This window comes from Dromiciops gliroides, chromosome X (assembly GCF_019393635.1).
Source record: "Dromiciops gliroides isolate mDroGli1 chromosome X, mDroGli1.pri, whole genome shotgun sequence".
Taxonomy (NCBI): domain Eukaryota; kingdom Metazoa; phylum Chordata; class Mammalia; order Microbiotheria; family Microbiotheriidae; genus Dromiciops; species Dromiciops gliroides.
The window spans coordinates 41426792-41447406 of record NC_057867.1 but is presented as its reverse complement, the minus strand read 5'-3'; the positions used below and the strand labels follow the sequence as shown (position 1 = coordinate 41447406).

The window sequence follows — 20615 nt, the reverse complement described above, 5'->3', positions numbered from 1 at the left end:
TTAAAAATATCGCAAAATACATTTTAGGTGAAAAAAAAATTGGAAAATTTCTGCTTCTAAGTTTACTTTTCTCCATGACTACAGTACTTAAAACAAAGCTTCTGCTGATTGACGTTTTGAGCACTTCCACTTTAAAATGCCAAACTTTTCTGGTCTACAATCCCAGGATGGGAAAAACTAATTCATCTGTCTTTCGGTTCATGGATGTAAACAAAAATCAAGCAGAGGTCATGATTATTTAGTACACCCAGTAAATAAATGTGTGAGAAAAGGACACATATCTGGATCAAGTACCTCTCAGATTATGATTAGATTAAAAACAAGAGGGAATACATCGTATGATTCAAAATCAACACATAAATAAAATATTTGCTTTCCAACAAAAACTGTAGCTTATCCTCAAATTGTTTACTTGTCCTTTACTTTTCTTTTTTTTTTTTTCAGGCAAACAAAACTGCCTCTCACAATGCACTTGATCTTGGTAGGCATGTTTCATTCTCCTTAGAGAAAAATCTGTACAGAATTTCACTGTATCTACTACCCCAACTTTATTGAAAAACTTCCTCTTCCACTTAGAAAATGACTTCACCACAGATTAAAACATTGACACCCCAAGAACCTAATGAGAGAGGAAAAGAGATGGTTAAAAAACAAGCATGCATTTGATCACTTTTTCTATCTAAGTCACAGGAAAAAAAGCTTGCAGTCAGAGTAATGAAATGCTTATGATGCCCCATCTCTCTTGCTAACTTATTTGAGAATGGCACATTTGTTTCTTAACAAGAATGCAATGATAAAACCAAAATTAATCTTACATGTACAACTAAGAAAAGAAGACTCCAAAATCAAAGATATCAAAATAAAAGTTAACATCTTGCTTTATCTCATAAATTCATGTTCATATAGAATAGTCCAGAGGAAAAAAAAGTGAGGACCAAGTTCTAGTGCACTTCCATTTGACTATCTGTCCTCAAAAATGGGTACACTTAACTAATCAAAAGGAGGCACATGGTATACAGCAAACAGGACTTGTTTGCAGGGGTTCTATACCTCTTTTGTGTCATGAAACCATTTCACAGTCTTGTGAAACCTATGGATTTCTCACAATAATATTTGGAAATAACTGAAGGAAATCCTACAACAGACGTAGGGAAAATAAAAATGCATTTATTTCCCCCCAGTCCCAGATTAAGAACCCTTGTTTTGGGAAAATCTACTAACTTATCAGTGTTAGTTGCAACTACTAGACAACTAAAGAATAGGAGATGGGCCAGGGGTAGATTCCTTTTAAAGAGAAAGGAGGAGCCTAGGCTTTAGTTAGGTATGGCATTAGAATTCTAAGCAGTTATTCTGCCAGGAAAGTTGAAATGAAAGAATTATCTTTTTGGCTCAGAGTAGAAAGACAGGATGAATTTGAATGGGCCAAGATTCATGTAAGGATTCATGGTTACAGCTGAAACCAGAAGAGTTAAATACCAGCACAATGAAGTCCATGAACCATTCAAATTGTTTCCCTGCATAAAATGGATGCTGCTAGAAAAAATAACATTCTAAGGCTTAGGAAGATACTGACTCCAGACTTATCTGTAAGGAATTAACAAGGGAAATAAGGAAAAATAAATGCTTTGAACTCTGTAGGGGAAGAAGAAATACATCATCCCCTTGTTCTCCTGGTGTTTGGCTTTGGTGGTTATAATCTAGATGGGTCAAAATTCGTTCCAATAACAATGCCAAGAGTACTTAAGTTTTTATATACAGAACATGTATACAGGAATCTTTGTTGTATTTAACAGGCTAAAAGAAGATCAATCAAGCACTGGTTCCAGGGACCAGGGATTGGAACATAGGAATAGCTTTGTTATGCTATACCTTCTTTGTAATGTAATGGTATTTATGGAGAATTTTGATGATAAAAGAAAAAACAGAATTCATCAAGGAACCTTGTTCTCAATGTCTCTTTGCTCTATTAACCCCAAACAGGCCTGTTCAAATGAGGATTTATAGCTAAATAATACACACTTTTAAAAAAAAGTATATTATCTTGGTATTATATCTAAGAAGTGCTGACCTGTATGTGGAGGGAAAAGGCAGTGTCACAATGGGATAAAGTAGCATTCCATGCTTCCAGACAGTAGACTGCATATATTTTAGGAAGCTAGTCTCTAATAATAGGACACCTTAAAAATAGCTAGAAATGTTTTATATTAGTTGATATTAGTATTTCATTACAATAGACCTATCTAAAAATTGTTTCACAGTGACCTCCGGACTGCCTGGAGGAAATGGTATCATACAGTCAGAAATATACTGCTTTCAGTTTTCTATCACCTTCCAGGTAGGAACTTAATTTTCTATATTATTTACTGTCTTTAATGTAACTCATAAATCATCATAAAATTGAATATAAGTATATATGTGGGTTCTGGTGCTTGGAAATAAGTTAGAACGGTTGTAAAATATGACAAAAGAATGGCGATCTGAAGATAAATTTTAAATTGAAAGGCTATTTTCTCTCCTTTTCATTAGGAAAGCAAATAACATCTCTCTGAAGAGAGAATGGAATGTTAGAGCTGTAAAACCTGAGACATCAAATAGTCCAACCTCCTCATTTACAGATCCTTGTATCCTAGTGAAGATCACAAGTCTAATTTTTATTGCATTATGCCATGCTAATTCCCTCACGTACTTTATTAAAGTATTGTATTTTGCTACATAACATGTGTGTTGTAATCTACCTAGCAAACAATTAGAAAGCAAGTTTCCTGGGAGTAGAGATCAGGTAAAAACATAGTACAGTGGAGACCTGACTGATACTGGTACAATTTAGCTCTGTTAACTCTCAAAGATGCCCTTAGTTCCTACTCCTGAACTGTAAATGTATTTCTTAGATGTTTAAAAGCAACAGGTCATTGGTGATGATATTTCTGATCATTATTAATGCCTTCTGTACAAGTCTATACACATAAGTGAAGTATTCAAACTTTACTTGTAACATCAGTGTCTACACATAATCTCAGTGTGCAGAAGATGTCATTTCAAAGACCATTTATGTATGCTAAAAAATTAAAGTCTATCTCCCAACGTGAGTGATAAGGTTAGGGCAATATAAAAGGACAGAAATCTAAATCGATTTTTAAAAAGATCCAGTTCTCAATTGCAGCAAAAACTAAAAACAGAAAGGAATTTATAAACGAGCACTGAAACTACAAAACAGATTTGTTTTGCTTAATAAAATTTTTCATCATCACTTTTCATTGGTAAAGCTTGGAGTGAAATCGTCAAAGTGCTACACCTTAAAATAATCAAGTCAATTTCTTAGTTTGAAGGGGAAAAAAACCTTACTTTTTCAAAAAGCACCTAAGCACAGAATGTTAACCTGCTGCCATCGTGTGGTGATAGTGAGGAAATGAAGATTGAGATTCCACAGCATGTAGGAAAGTCAATTAAGATCGACAAAAATCACAAAATGGCAATCATACAAGGAATTTGCAATGGGGTCTTTAACAAATAATCTCTGTGCCTTGAACAGTAACAGTGATTTGCTGCATAGAGCTGATATAAAAAGTAATACAAAACTGTAAAGTCACAATTTTGTGAACTCCATCTTTATACTGGCCTACAGTTTTGAACTAAATACATTTAAAAAAAAATTAAATACTACTCCTATTATAGGCATCCCATAGATGAAGCATAATGTTTAGGAAACACAAATTTCCATAATGGCAGCCTGACTTTCTCCAAGGATATCACAAAGAAGAAATTTTTATTGTGATTTTTTATATTAAAAATATACAGAAAATCATTTTGGCTAAAGACTTGGTTTTAATGTCTACTGAGAATCTTTCTAAAACTTATTACTGTTTTTCTGTCTTGACATATAGAATATTGATCATAATTCAATATAATGTTGATGACTACTCTTCTGAGAATTAGTTCCCACTGTCAATAATGTAAAGATTAGGCTGAATAGCTACTGAGATATAGCTAAAGAAATATTTTAAAACCAATGTTTGGTGAGTTAATATAACAAACCTCCTGCTGATTTATTGTTTGAAATTGTTGGTATATACAGCCTTTTAAGATACCGTAACTGTACAAACAGTGGCTCTATATATGCTAGGAAGTTAGACTAAATGACATCTGAGTCTAAGAGATTTAGGACACTTAAATATCCAGCTCTAAGATTCCCTCTCAAAATTCAAGGGCTAAAAAAAATTCCAATAAATGGGGATTATAGTTAATTAACACTTTACTAGAAATAAAGTAGATGCCCACTGACTGGGGTCAGTGGTTAAACATCATATGGTACAGAAAGCCTTACAGTGAAGAGATAAGGAAGCACCTCTCTCTCCCTTCTTTCCACAGATAGGGAATACAACACATGCTGTTGAGATTTGCTATTTTGGTTATGTTTGCTGAACTGATAATTCCTTTTTCCTGTATTATAAGGGATGGCTTTCTGGGAAACAGAAGGGGGAAAGGATATGGTGACAAATGAAAGTGATATAAAAAATTCCAATAATTTGAAAGAAAGCCTTAAAATTTAAAAAGAATTCTCCATTTCTTATTAATCCCTGACCCTTCCAAACTGTTAAAATCATTTAATTTTCATGGAATTTCTTTCAATGGCCTATTACTTTACTGTCAGTATTCAAAACTCAAAGTTGCAATACAGCTTTGTTAGATTAGGTGATTCTTTTTTTAATGATTTTTTTTCTCTTTTTAACAAGGGAAGGACTCATTGGGGTGATGGGAGAGTAATATTTTAGGAAATGAATTGGAAGTAAAAAAAAAAAAGCAAAAGGCCATCAATTCATCAAAAACAAATTTCAAACATAACTCAGTTTCACCAAGTGAAACTGAAATTATCAATGACAAAATGACAAAAAGAGTATTAAGAATGTGCCAAGCACTAGAAATATAATAAGATTTTCCCTACTCTCAAAAAAGCTTATACACTCTAATGGAGGGAGACAACACAAAAAGGGAATGGGGGGGGAGTAGGGTTGCCATTATTAAATTTATAGAAAAGGACTCTGATAGCTGTGTGACAAGCTAGCCACATAGGTAAATGGCAACAATAGGGATGTGATTCTAAGGGGCTTCAATACAAAGGTTTCTCCTTATATGGCTTCCCTCTGAAAATCTTTGGATTCTAAGCACTGAATTCACTGACAATTCAGTGTGAATTGGGTTTATGACATCTGGAAGTTCTTTGCAGGAAGAGCACTTCCCAATAAAGCCATACCTGGGTAGGTAGCCCAGGATAGCAAAAAGGCACTGGGCACACCTAGAGAACCTGGAATAATATGTTGAAAGACGAGGCTGAATGGTACTAAGGCTGACACTAAAGAGACAGTCAATATGCTGAAATTCTCCACTACTTTAGAACTTAATTTGAGGTCAGAGAAGATCCTTGCTTCTGACATTTTCCTTCATAAAATTTCCCTTCCATTCTTTGAGATAAAATACTCAAGTTAGCCTTCCTTTGTAAGGAAAGACAAACCGAAGTGGGTTTTCTTCTGATAAAAAACTTGGCTCTCTGAGAAAAGGGCAAAAAAGCAATTCTTTATCACAGGCCCATAGGCCAGAATATATGCTTACTGAATGTGTGCTGAGGAAATGAATGGTTTTCCTAAGAACTTCAGCAGTATCATCTTCCTTCTCATCATCTCTATGGCCAATACCCTTTCAAATGTTATAAAACAGGTATCCTCCTTTACTGAAGGGATGGGGGAGAAATGTGTTCCTTAATTGTAAAAATTACAGAAGGCGAGGGCTCTAAAGCTAAGCTAAAGAGTGTTTTAGTGTAAAGAGAAGCTAACAAAGATTAGCATCTAGGATCTACTTCTACAAGGGAATTTTTTTCTCTCTCCTCTTATTGCTTTTTTACCTATCTATAACAATAAAAACCCTTAGAAAACTGCCCCGAGGGGCAGCTAGGTGGCACAGTGGATAGAGCATCGGCCCTGGAGTCAGGAGGACCTGAGTTCAAATCTGGCCTCAGACACTTAACGCTTACTAGCTGTGTGACCCTGGGCAAGTCACTTAACCCCAATTGCCTCACTAAAAAAATAAATAAATAAGAAAGCTGCCCTGAACTACTTCTATTCCATAGTGATCAATGGAAAAGTCAACAGTTCAGTCCCTGGAGATCAGGGGAGAGGGGATGATCTGGAGAAGGGCAGTGACTTGGGATCTTGACGAAGGCTATAAATAAAGTATACCCAGGAGCCATGTTATTAGAAAGCCCAAAATTACAAAAGCTTTACCACTGAGCTATTTGATTAACCAACCTCTTCATCCCACATACCCCGGGCTCCAGTGGCAATTCCTGCTGTGTAGATTAGAATAGGGCAAGATGTTCCTAGCATTCCAAACCGGAACTCAGAATGCATCTTACCATAGAAAGATTGCTATATGTTACAGTTAAGTCTTATAGAATTAGACTTCATGTATAGAATGAATTAATTAGGCTTTGTCAATTAGTCTGGGAACCTGATCATCAAAGATAATGATCTGATGGACGAACATATTCCAAGTTCCAAATAACTCACAAACATGTTGAACACAGCTCAAATTTTAAGCTAAAAGCCACTTATAGTTTTGAATTTGAAATCCTAAGGAATTAAATTAGACCTACTGATTCATCCATAATTGAAGCAGGGTCAAAGAAATCAGGCTTCAGCTCTGTCCTCTCTCTCCTGTTCTTGGATGGTGGCTTTAAAAAAAGAAAAGGGCATATGAGTGGACATTCACAAATAACTAGATGGTTCCTGAAAAAGTAATGCTCACACTGTCACTGTCCATGTAACAGAGCCTAAATATTTTGCAACATTATAAATATATTATACATAAAGACTATTTAAAAGAATAAAAGTATAGTTCATTCAAGTAAAATTTTATAAGAATATAGCTAAAACACAAATACAACTTTACATTTCAAAACAATAAATCTACAGCAAGACTATCTTTAAAAAATGCTTGAAAATACAGCCAACACACACACACACCAAAAAAAAAAAAAGAAAAAGAAAAGAAAAGAAAGCCAAGTAAAAATGAACTGTACTTGGCCAAAAGAAAACATTTATTTCTGTATCATTTCAATTTTCTTAGTCTCTTTCTTTGACAACTTCAACTAGTAATAATTTAAGCACCTGATAAAGTTTGGCAAGGCCCTGGTGTTAAGCCCTAGAAAATGCAAGGACATAAGCACCCGGACCTTTATTCTTAAGCAGCTTAAGACCTAGGTGAGTAAACAAAACATACTTAAATCCTGATTTGAATTGAGAGGTACAAAGTATGAGAGATCTTGCTAACAAAGGAATTGGCCTATGAGATTTTGGTACAGGAAAATCACTATTAGGTTAAGAATAGTTCCTCCAATTTAGCAGGAGGGTTGGGAGAGTAAAGTGGAAGGTAACTTAAAATATATCAAGCAATGTACATACTTAATTCAGTGGGTAAAAGAGAATGAGTAGAATCCCTGAAGGGTTTTAAGAAACAAAGTGTTTGGATAGGTAGATGTAGAGCTTAGAGAAAGGGTTAAGACTAGATTACATTTTTAAAATTTTAAACAATATTAGTGGTTTAAAAACCATGTGAAACATCCAAAGCACAGTAGAAAACACTTGGTCAAGATCAGGTGAAGGAGAAAATAGAAATGATATTGCCATCTAGCCCACCTAGAAAGAAAGAAATTGATGAGGAGCTCAGGAAAGATATCTTAAGCTTGGCATGAAATAGTGATGGGCAACTTCAATTATGTGGACATCTGCTAAAGTGTTCTCTCTGCCAAAAGCTAGGTAGCTAATCAGTTCTTGGCTTGACTTAATGATGATTTCTTTCTTCAGAAAGGTTTTATTGTTTGTCCTTTATTTTTTGGTCCGTTCTTGACATTGGGGGTGATGTCATGACTTACACGGAATTTGATTTAAGTGAGGGAGGGCTGTGCAAGGTCACCAACCTCACTTTCTCCTCCAAAGCCATCTGGAGTGGCAAGACATCAGGACAACTAGAGATGGCCCGGGATGTTAAAGGCAATTGGTGTTAAGTGACTTGCCCAGGGTCACATAGCTAGTGTCTGAAGTGAGATTTCAACTCAGGTCCTCCCAACTTCAAGGTCAGTGTTCTATCTACTATGCCACCTAGCTGCCCCTGCTTCAGAAAGGGTAAGGGAACAAGGAAAACTGTTAGAATTTATTCTCACCAACAAAGAGGAATGCTGCAGTTGGTAGAATGGTGGGCATGCAGGGCAAGAAGGAAATACCCATTACATGTAATGGAAAAGGAAAATCTGCCACAGAGGGATGGGAAGCATTTAAGAAAAATTCTAAAGACACAAAGAGAAACAATTGTAATCAACAAGAGATTTTTTCTAAGGAAAATGGTACAAAACGTCACCAACTTATATTTTGTCACAATTTGAAAACTTATAAAAATCATGTAAAAAAGAAATTATGAATTCAATATATTTAAAAGATAGATAATAAATAAAATCATGGCCCAGTATTGTCATAGCAACATAAAGAACATACAATGCTCAAAATGGTCCAAAGCTGGAAAGGTAAGCTAAAGACAACAAAAAATATTTTCAAGATATATTTGGTAAAAGAAGAGGATCAGGGGGCAGCTAGGTGGTGCAGTGCATAAAGCACCGGCCCTGGATTCAGGAGGACCTGAGTTCAAATCCAGCCTCAGACACTTGATACTCACTAGCTGTGTGCCCCTGGGAAAAAAAAAAAAAAGAATCAAAGAAAGGCTAAGATTACTGTGTAGAGTGGTAATAATGGGCGTTGGAAAGAAGGCAGAACTACCCAACTCACTTTGCTTCAGTATTCTATGAAAATAATGCAATTTGAACTAAAAAAGGCAGAAAAAATATGGCTAACGGAGCTGAAATACAAAATAGGGAGAAAGCCACAGAACAGCTACTTATCCTTGATGAGTTCAAGTTACTGGGCCTAGACAAAGTACAATCTAGGATACTGAAGCAACTGGCAGATGGTATTCATAAAATCATGGGGAAAAGGTGCCATGAAAATGGAGAAGGGAAAATGTCCTGATTACAAAAAGAAACCAACTAGATCCCGCAAACTACAAATAAGAGGACTTAGATTCTCCATAAAATTGTGATATACCATCCATGTTTATAGAAATGGTCTAGATAGAGAGCTAGAAAAGCAACAGTTATCAAAGAGCCAGTCTAACTTCATGGAAAGCAGGTCATACCAGACCAACTAGTGTCATTTTTAAAAGAGTATTATTAAACTCAGGGGAATATCGTATGTGTAGTTTACCTGGATTTGATGGCCTTTCATATTGTTCTTGTGGAGAAGACAGAAAAGTGCTAAGAAATAGTGAATTCAGAACTCAATGAAAAGTCAGACCCAAAGGGTCAATGTCAACTTGCAGGTCATATAGAAACTCCTATCTCAAGGAGTAGGGGTTTTTTGGGGGGCTTTTTTTGTTTGTTTTTTTGGTGAGGCAATTGGGGTTAAGTAACTTGCCCAGGGTCATACAGCTAGTAAGTGTCAAGTGTCTGAGGCTGGATTTGAACTCAGGTCCTCCTGAATCCAGGGTCAGTGCTCTATGCACTGCGCCACCTAGCTGCCCCTGTGATATTTTTTAAAAATCAATGTCTTGGATACTTATGTATCAAATGTGCACATGACAGAGCCAGAAGAGATAATGCACTGGGTGACAGGATACAACACAGTAGAATGTTCTCCACATCCATTCTGCATGACTGCAGAATTTAGGTTATAAAAGTCAACTTTTATCAGAAGAGAGAAGTCTGGCTAGATAGGAGACCCAAACATTTTCATGAATGGCAAGCTTATCTTGGAATCCATTCAGAAGGTTACAGGGTCCAGAGATGAGGGACATCCTCTACTGGTGATGATAGTCCTCTACTGTACTCTGCCCATGTCATATCACACCATGAATATTGCGTTTAACTGTAGGCATCTCATTTTAAGGACTTTTATCAAAGTTGAAGATTATCCAAAGGGAAGCAAGTAGGATGGTGAATTCATTCCATATGCTTATCAGCTAAAGAAACTGAAAATATTTAGGCTAGGGAAGAAAATATCATGCACAACAGGATAGGTACCACAGAACTGCAGAAGGATTAGACTTTTCCTGCTAGGCTCCAGAATAAAGAGCAAAAGCCAAAACAAACAAACACAACCAGAAAGCAACGAGTACAAAGAGACAGAATTAGAAAATCCCCTTTAGAAGATCTTCAAGTAAAAGTGAAATGACCATCTGCCATGTATGATGTACAGGGACTGGATCTGTATTAGATGCCTTGCAGTGCTCATTCTGGAGAATACTTACATCTAGAAGGTGGGAGAAAGAAGAGGTAATAAAGAAACAGATAGCACCATCATAGAGAAAATGGTCATAGAAACCAAGGGCCAAATTAAAAAGATGTGAGGAAGTAGGGAAGGAGGTTCATGTGCCCACAGTAAACTATCAAATGCTGCTCAGAATTCAATGCAGATGAAAAGACTCATTGAATCTCTTCATTAGAAGATTATCATTGAACTCTTCTGAGTTTCAGTGGAGTAGTAGAGACAGGAGCAAGACTACAAGCAACTGAAGATAGGAATAAGTGGTGGAAAACTGGAACCACTGAGTCTGGAAGTAAGATCTTGGCAGCAAAATGGAAAAAGGAGATGGAAAAAAGCAGCCCAAGGGAGTAGAATTGAGAGAAGTTTTGTTTTCATTTTAGGATAGCAGGTTTACATAGAATGGAAGAAAAAGCCCATCTATGGGGACAGATTGAAAATATAAAGAGGGAAAAAGAGATAGAGAAACTTCAGAGGAAGGAGGATAGGGCATAAAGGCTAAGTCCTGAGCTTAACCTAGGCATTGAGGAAGGCCAGTTCTTCTTCTGCAGAAGAAAGGAAGACAGAAAAGAAAAGCAGCAACTCAGATGTTTCAAGAAGTGAAGCTCACAAATGAGATGTCTTTCTCTGGGCGAAATCTGGGAGTTCAAAACTGAGATGGCCAAAGTCTTCAATCTTCCTTGAAGGCAACAAAATACACTTCTCTCAAAAGCAAGTATATATTGTTAAAATAGTTTCTCTAAAGCACATCTCTGCTCAATTTTGCCCTGAAGTAACTTAAATTAATTCTCTTCTACCAACTGATTTGGAAAGTTCTTAATTTGTCTCAAAATAAAGTAGCACTGGGCGGCTAGATAGCACAGTGGATAAAGCACCGGCCCTGGATTCAGGAGGACCTGAGTTCAAATCCGGCCTCAGACACTTGGCACTTACTAGCCGTGTGACCCTGGGCAAGTCACTTAACCCCCATTGCCCCGCAAAAAAAAAAAATAAATAAAGTAGCACTGAACCAACTGTATATATTTTGGTAACTACTATATTCTGGATAATAATTATATTACATTTCAAAACAGAATCAAACAACATCTAAATACATAGGATTAAATCATATCTGAATATTTAAATTTACTTTCAATATCAAAATATAGGTTGGGGGGGCAGCTAGGTGGCGCAGAGGATAGAGCATTGGCCCTGGATTCAGGAGGACCTGAGTTCAAATCCGGCCTCAGACACTTAACACTTACTAGCTGTGTGACCCTGGGCAAGTCACTTAACCCCAACTGCCTCACCAAAAAAAAAAAAACTGGTTAGGCAAACCTAGATGAAAATAGAATATCTCCAAATGAAGGACCTAGAGGCTATCTTCAGTACGCTTCAATACTAACAGTCACAAAAATAGTTCAGTTGAGGCTGTCCACTGGTACCAACATTTCTTACTAATACTAAAAGGTAAACAACCTTATAACTAAAATTACTGAATCATCGTAAAAGAGAAAATAAATATTTACCAAGTCTATATCCATTGTATCAAAATCCATGCCTTCGTTAAGATCCTCAATCCTCCCCTCTGAAGACATCATGACGTCTTCAACAATTGGTTCTTCATCATCTTCCATTAGGCTGGTACCACGCCGACTAAAGAAAAAAAAATTAAATAGTCAAGATTGGAAGTAAATATTATGAAAGATTATTGGCAGAATAGAAATTGATTAAATTTATTCTAAAAACACAAATGCTCAAATGTCTATAAAGTCCAAAAATTTATGTTTATTTTACTTTGCTCCGAGAAATTTAACTATGACTAAGTTTTGCTATCCTCTAAATGTCAATGAAATAATCTTATGTGGGTATCAAATAACTGTAGCAAGTGAAGTTATTTTTGTGATTAGTCAGATAGGCAAATATGTTTGCGAAATACTTTCCCAAAAAGAACAGATGAAGAAAATGAAGCTATGTGACTCATCTACAATCATACAGCTAAGTAAGCACCTGAAGCACTTGAGCACAGGTCTTTTGACACCAAGTCTAGCACTCTACCCACTGTACCATGCTGTCTCTCAGTCAGTCAGTAAGCATTAATTAAGGGCAATGTGCCAGGCACTGCATGAAAAGAAAGTCAAAAGCGAAGAAATAATTCAAGAATTACTTCATTAGACATAAAACAGAGACCACTGAAGTTCCTTAGAATACAGAGAGCAATATCTCTCACTGACAATTTATAGGCCTTATATACTTTTGAAGGCTATGAAATTAAAAGTGGAGAAACCTATTGGTAAAAGCTAAAGGGAGGGGGCAGCTAGGTGGTGCAGTGGGTGGAGCACCAGCCCTGGATTCAGGAGTACCTGATTTCTGGTACGGCCTCAGACACTTGACACTTACTAGCTGTTTGACCCTGGGCAAGTCACTTGACCCCCATTGCCCCACCCAAAAAAAATAAATAAATAAAAAGCTAAAGGGAGCATTCTAACCATAGCTACTTTCAGAGTCCAAACATTCTCACTGTACAAAATCATGATACAACACATCTACTAATTGTTCATGTTCAAAAACAATTCTGGAGACTCAATTTTACAAAGAAAAGTAAGAGCAGGGAAAAAAATTCCCCAATATGGAAGTTTATATAGAAGGAGGATTTTATACTATTTGGTCACAAAGGGCAAAACTAGAAATCAGTTAGTAAAAGGTACAGCAAGGCAGATTTTTAGTCAAAATAAGACAATCCTTATCCATTAGCAACCCATTCCAAAACCAGATTAAGCAGCCCTGAGAATGTTGTTAGGATTGTTGTAGAAGACAATTCATGCTTCAGATAAGGGTTGGAGACTAAATAACATTTAGGAGTTTCTTCCAACATTCTAACTGTGCGTATAATAGCAAGTAATTTTCTAAAAAGATGCTTTTAAAAAAACAGTATTCCTCTCTAGGAACTCACAAACTTAAGCGGTTGGAAATCCAACCTTAAATAGTCATAGAATGAAAGCATTCTCCTTCAAGTGCTTATGTGTGGATGCCAACTATGTTCCCCATTATTCAAGTCAGAGAAATTGCCTTTTCTTCCTGCTCTCCCTTCTCTACTCAACTGCTAGAGAAGTCCTCTTTAATTCACGTCTGGTGTAGTACTGGCAGCACTACAACAAGGAGAGAGAGGAGGAAAGGACAAAGCCCAATCTAGCAATCAGGCTCCACTGCTACTTCTACTGCAGCCTGTGAGATTCTCCAGCCCTAATCACTAGATCATAGATTTAAATCTGGAAGGCACCTTAGAGGCCATCTAAACCAACCAGTTCATTTGAGGAAACTGAGGTCCTGGGAAGTTAAGAAAGTCTGTCCAAAATCAGGGACAAAGTGGAAGAGCCAGAATTTAAACATCGGCCTTCCAAGGACAAATCCCTGTACATTCACCTTTACCCCAATCAGCCAGGACACATCACCTTCACCCAATGCACACAATTAAGAGTCTGGATTTTCTATGAAATGTAAATTATTTTTATTCAACTAGGGAGGGTCCACCTGCCAGTTAAAAAAGGAAGGAAACAGAGGGAATGTTTTTCATTTCCTCTATGGTTTCCATTTTATTGCTAGTGCTAAAAAGGAAAAAAGTAAGGAGGTGGGTCCTGGAGCCCTTAGAAGAAAAGAAATGAGATGAGAAGGACCTAGAAAGGGGGTTAGGAGCAAAGTACACAAAGGCTTAATTCTGGAAGAAAACTACAAGGCCCCCTTTCTATAGCTTCCTACCCTTCTCATGCCATTAAACCACATTCCCTACCTCTCCTACCAATAATCCTTTTGCTTGAAGTTTCTCTCGAAAGGGAATAGAAGTACTGCAAGGGAACAGAAGTACCACAAGTAACGTGGAGCCAAGGGAAGCCATATTCCTGTAACCTGGCCAGGAGAGCTGAGGAAAGGAGTGGTGTGTGGTTGAGTAATTAATGGTCCTGTCAACAAAAATTGGAACTCCAAAACCACTTCCCAAAGAAACATTTCTTACATGGGCTACAGTACACTACTGGTTAGATTTTTATGAGTTGGCCTTACAAGCTCAGGACTCTCAATTGTATTTTGCCTTAGGAGAACATTATTTATTATGAACTCTAAATAACTGACTTACTAATAAACTTTTGGAAAGGTAATTATTCCATACTCAAATTTCATCAAGATCCTTGATTTCTAACTCAAGCTTCAGAGGGAAAATGCCTTTTACTTACGATGAAGTATAATCTTTTGCATATATAGGCAACAAGACTTTTTGGTAGCTTCCCAATTCATCTCAATTAATTGTCACATTTATGTAATGCAAAAAATACTTTACAAAGCACTTTTATATGCTTTAGCCTATATTATCTTATATTATTGTTTGGTCCTTATGGAAGCAAATGGTCCTATAAATCAAAAATAACTAACTGGGCGTTAATGCTCAGGATAACTAAAAAGACAATTCAAGCATTCAAGCAAGCTGGACCAGAAGAACTATACCCATGGGCCCTGAAATAAGTGGCAGATGTGATTGCTAGATCACTGCCAGTAATACTTGAAAGAGCATGAAAGCGGGAGAGGTTAACACCATTTAGGCAAAGTACCAATATTCTTCTGATCTTTAAAAAAAAGTTAGGAGATAAATCTGTAAAGTGAGATTGATTTTGATTCCTAGAAAAAAAATCTAAGTTTTATTATTGTTTAATCTGAATTGAATAAGCACCAAGTAAAACAAACATTTCTATATACAAAGAACTAGAAAAATAACATCGTAAATAAACCAGATCTATACCATGTGAAGTTTGCTATTTCTTATATAATAAACATGTACATTTCAAAGCTGTCCTGTTTGTATCTCCTTTTAAACTTCCTTCTGTTCTTTAAGGGGCACATTAACAAGTGTCTTGAGGACCCTTTTAAAAAATTTTGGCAACCCAAGTGATAGCCCCTCCTTTCCTTTGCAGGGTGGAGGGGATGGGAGAATCAAAACCCATTTAATAAATATCCATAGTTAAGGAAAAGAAAATCCAACTGGGAAAGTGGTGATTACAAAGAGCAGCATGGCTCTCTCAAGAACAGGTCCAGAATGCCAATGTCATTTCCAATTTTCACAGAATAACTAAACTAATAAATGAGAGCACTGAATCTGGTAAACTTGGATATTCACAAGGCTTTATCTCATACTATCCTTATGGAGATGAAAGATATGCCTTAAATGAAAATACAATCACATGGATTCATAACTGGCTGAGTAACCAGTCTCAAACAGTTGTTTATGATAGGTCTCTATTTTCTATTATCCCAAGGATATCAATATCATAAGATGGCATGCTTATCAAATCTACAAAGGATATGAGCTGGAAGGAATAACTAATATACTGGATGACAGAATCAGGATCCAAAAGGATCTTGACTGATTATAATAATGGTCAGGGAAAGAGAACAGACCACCTGTGGTTTCATTGGCATAAGGAAATCCCAGATGAGGAAATATTCTACCAATGTAGGTAGAGACTTTTCCCACACTTATAGTCAATGGTAATAACACCAACAAACATTTATGTAATGCTAACTATGTGCTAGGCACTGTACTAAATGTAATTATTATCTCATTTGATCCTCCAAACAACACTGCAAGGTAGGTAATATTATTATTGACAATTTGCTTCCTGATTCCTGGCCCAGTGCTCTATCCATTGCACAACTTGGCTGGCTGGAAAAAACAATCTCCTCTAGTACTGAGAGAGAGGTTTAATTAATTGCGCAAGGTGATACTTGAACCCAGGTCTTGCTGGTTCTAAGGCCAGTCATCTAACCAATACAACAAGATGCTTCTAATAAGGATCTCTTAAGGTGAAATTTAATCCTTGTAAATGTAAAGTTTGCACTTGTGTACCAAAAAAAAATCAGCTTAAGTATAAGGAGAAGGATGGTTAAGATGGCAGTTATTCTGAACAAAAGAATGTGGAGGTTTTAGTGGATTGCAAGCTCAATGAGTCAGTAGGGTAATGCAACAGCCAAAAAGCCAGTATGATTTTGGGCTGCATGGGAAACATAGCTTCTAGGAATAGGGAGGTGACAGTCCCTTTGTACTGTGCATCAGCAGACCTTATCTGAACTGCTGTGTTCAGTTCTGGTCACCATGGTCTAAGAAGGATATTGATGTACTGGAGAATATGCAGAGGACAACAACGATGCAAACTGGCAGGCCATGAATCCATGTCATAAAGACTGGTTCATGGAAATAGATTCGCTTACCCAACAAAAGAGAACACTGAAAGAGGGATGTTTGGCCTCTAGAGTAGAGAGGCCAAACAATTAGTGGAAGTCATTTAGGCCTGATGTCATAAAAGACTTCCTAATGATTAGAGCTGTCAAATAAAGGATGGGCTAGCTGGAGAGGTAGTGAGTTCCCCATCCTTGCTGGTGTTGAAGCAGAGGTTAGACAGCAACTTAGACAGTCAGGTCTGTTCTATTGGAAATTCTTTGGTTGTAAGGTTTCTACTAAACGGCCGTTGAAATCTGGTGGTTCCCCAACTTTCAGATTCGTTGGCCAAGGCATAGTTCCTCATTCTGTAGATGAGTTAACTGGATGAATTGGTGAACATTTCAAATATATTGAGTAAATGAGACTAGATATCCTGAGACTCTAATGTTCTTTTCACTATACTAGGATGACTGCTAAAAAGGTTTAGACCAGGCACAATTTCAAGGATGTTAAAATTCAATTAGAGAAAATCCCAGACTTACAAAAATATGGCCCTCTCACTTACATGGCATGCTGAAGGTTAGTTCGCAGCTTAACATAGCTCATTGCTGCTCTCTCCTGCTGCTGCCTGGCTGCTTCTTCTTGTTGTCTTTGAGCTAACATCCATGTTACCTGCGTGCTTCAAGGAGAATTTTATTCTTCTTTAACTGAACTTTTTTTTTTCGGTATGTTGTTAATAAATTTAAAACACAGAAAACTATCAATTGTACTTACTTGTAGTCCAGTGGTGTAGGATGGTGTTCCGGCTGTATTGGATAGACACCCATGTAGTTCTCCTCTGGTCGTAATCTTTTCGGCTCTCTCATTATAGTTGAAGTAAGCTGTGGTGTCTGCATCATAACAGGTGTGTGCATTGTCTGCTCTCTATTCAACCACATGCTATCACTACTACTACTTTCTTCAGCTGGAAGGAAGAAAAGAAGTAACATCAATTAAGCACAGTGACCAATATGTACCATGAGCAGATTTATAAGATATGATGAGTCAAAGGAGATGAACCTTTAATATAAATTAGTTTGTGTATATGTATATGTAGGTATGTAATTTTTTGAAAAAATTTGCTTGTACATTAGTTATCTAGTGCCTAACAGACCAGGCACAATGGGAAATGGATAAAGAAACAGACATCTTACTTTTAAAATTTATATCCCAAGCTCTTAGCACAGAGCCTGGCACATGTTTTATAATGTTTTTATAGTGTTTTATAAATGCTTTTCCACTGATTCATTTGTCATCTCAAGCTATCACCATTTCCAATGTTGTTGTTTGCCCTTCATTCTCAAAGAGGACCATGACACCACAACATCAGTTGACGTCATGACTTGCAGTGAATTGGATTTAGGGTTGTGCAAGGTCACCAACCTCACTCTCTCCTCCAGAGCCCATCTGGGTCCAGTGGCAAGATATATAACAGGACAACTGGAAATGGCTCTGGATGTTTAAGACAAATTGGGGTTAAGTGACTTGCCCAGAGTCACATAGCTAAGTATCTGAGGTGAGATTTGAAGTCCTCCCAACTTAAGGCCAGTGCTCCATCCACTGTGGCACTTAATGAAGAAGCATTTTCAATGCTCTGTCACCACAATAAAGCCAAAAGAGCCAAGAAACTGCTTCAAGCAGCCACCATTTCATTTCCTTTTCAGAGAAGGCAAAAGAGTATCATCACTTTCGAAGAGAAACTCATTTGCAAATTTTGAGAGGACGGGGAAAATTATGAACAATAATACTATTTTATAAAAGAGCAAGAAATGGGAAACAGAGGAAGAAGTCTGCAGAAAGTTTGGAGTAAGAATCTATTTAAATCCTGGAGCATTTAATGATAAAATTGGAAAGAAGATAACAGAAAAATGGAAAAGATCTGTCACTATTTCTGTAAAATATTATTTTTCATCAATATTAGTGGAGGTATAGCACATCTGGAGAAAGAAGAAAAGGCACTAAAAAGGACAAAGAGGTCTATGGCAATGTGACACAATTTTAAGGGCACTGAAAATTGATTCTCAAGACATCTATCTGAAAAGGGAAACACTAAATAAAAAAAGTCAAAGGTGATCCAAATAAGAAAAAGAGCATTCCTTCTTCACAAAAACCTCATATATTTAGTCATCCACATGACTGATAGCTAGCTACAGAAAAGACAAAACACTTGTTGGTGACTATAAAAAAGTCATTTTTCGACAAAAGTTGTAGGGGATATGGGGGAAATGAGACATTAATACACTCTTGGTAAAGTTGTAAACTGATTTAAATATTCTGTAGAGCAATTTGGAATTATGGCTAAAACCATGCATATTCTTTGACCTAGTAATACCACTACTAGGTTGATATCCAAAAAGAGATGTAAAAAAAAGTTGAATTTGAAATTGGGGAGATGCCCATCAATTGGGTAATGGCTGAACAAATTGGGGGAGGAGATTATGATAGAATACTATTGTGCTATAAGAAATGATGAGCAGGATGGTATCAGAAAAACCCAGAAAGACATATACAAGCTGATGCAAAGTGAAATGTACTCTATACAAAATAACAACAATATTATAAGATGATCTGCTGTGAATGACAGTTATTTTCAACAAAGCAATGATCCAAGACAACTCTCAAGGACTTATGAAAAATGCAGTCCATCTACAGACAAAGAACTAATGGTATCTGAATACAGATTGAAGCATTTTTTGTTTGTTCCTTTTTCTAAAGTTTTTTTTTTTGTCTGTTTTCTTTTACAACCTGGCTAATGTGAAAATGTTTTGCATGACTATATATGTATAACTTATATTGAATTGCTTGAATTCTTATGGGGGAGTGGGGAAGGAGGGAGGAAGAGAATGTGGAGCACAAAAGTTTTAAAAATCAATGCTAAAATTTGTTTTTACATGTAATTTGGGAAAATAAAATTGTAAATAAAGGTATATTATTTGTTTCTCAAGTATATAAATCAAAGCCATTAACCTAAATTTGAAGTATATACACAATAAAGATACCAACTGATGTAAAACATCTTTCTTATATGTAATTTCACATTTAAAAATAGTAGAAATTCAATACTTGTTTCACTGATTTATTTTTTTTACTTAAGGGAATGAAAAGACAACATTCAACTTAGGGAGGGTTATACTGATAATAAAGCTTCAAAAAAACCAAAACAAACCAAAAAACCCAAGTCATCCCCCGCCCCCCCCCCCCCGAATTCAGAACAGCAAAACATTACCTTGTAGACTACATATGTATATAGCCAATGCAAGTGTTAAAATTTTATGATTCTATAAAATATGCCACCAAAAATTTCCTTGATAATACTCATTGTTAGTATTAAGTGAGGCCTAAAAGTAGATACCCATGCCATCAGTATATGAAGATTAAATATCTGACAACTCAAAATAAAATTGTTTTACATTAAACAATAATTCTAGCATGGGAAGAATTAGCAGCATATACTACCAGAATTTCAAAGGGAACCTGAAATGTTCCTTCATAGGAAAAGCAGTAAGAGGTACCTTCAGTGTACTGTGTTTTGCAGTGGAGTATATGAAGACAAAAAGAGAGCCTTTACACAAGAAGCTTACAATCTATGCCTTTATAGATAATGGCTTTGCCATAGAGAAATGCTCTTGTGAGGGTCAAAAGGAATTAAAGAACAATAATCTTAGCGGGGTTAATAAGAGACGTCCATACACAGGGTGCTGTGCCCACATATTCCTGAGGTCTATAATATAACACTGATATGTCTTCCAATCTTGAAAATAATTACAGAAGGAAGAGATGCAATATAAGAATGGCATCACCCTCAACAGTAGAACCTATTAAGATTCATACAGCAGACTGTACCTTATTTCTCTTAAATTATAATGAGCACAAAGGATCCATAAAATTAAGGTACAGAAAGAATAGTTTAAGGGCCCTACTTTACCAAATGTTATAAACTCAGAGCAAAAGGGGAAATATTTTTTTGGTTTGTTTGTTTTTTGTTTCTTTGTGGCAATTGGGGTTAAGTGACTTGCCCAGGGTCACACAGCTAAAGTGTT

The 20615-nt window shown here is 36.4% G+C and overlaps 1 protein-coding gene across 6 annotated transcripts in view; it reads right to left on the bottom strand.

The window, feature by feature from the left end:
* Positions 1-393: 393 nt before the first annotated feature.
* STAG2 (stromal antigen 2) overlaps positions 394-20615 on the bottom strand; it is a 120114-nt gene continuing 99892 nt past the window's right edge. For 5 of the 6 annotated variants that reach the window (XM_043973781.1, XM_043973780.1, XM_043973779.1 and 2 more), the window contains 5 exons: positions 17311-17500; positions 17102-17215; positions 11864-11990; positions 6644-6721; positions 394-619 (listed from right to left, as the gene is read on the bottom strand). In XM_043973781.1, coding sequence (XP_043829716.1) covers positions 596-619; positions 6644-6721; positions 11864-11990; positions 17102-17215; positions 17311-17500 — 533 coding nt within the window. In that variant the 3' untranslated portion in view covers positions 394-595. The remainder of the gene's footprint in view (positions 620-6643; positions 6722-11863; positions 11991-17101; positions 17216-17310; positions 17501-20615) is intronic. The other variant, XM_043973784.1, reaches the window with a different exon arrangement.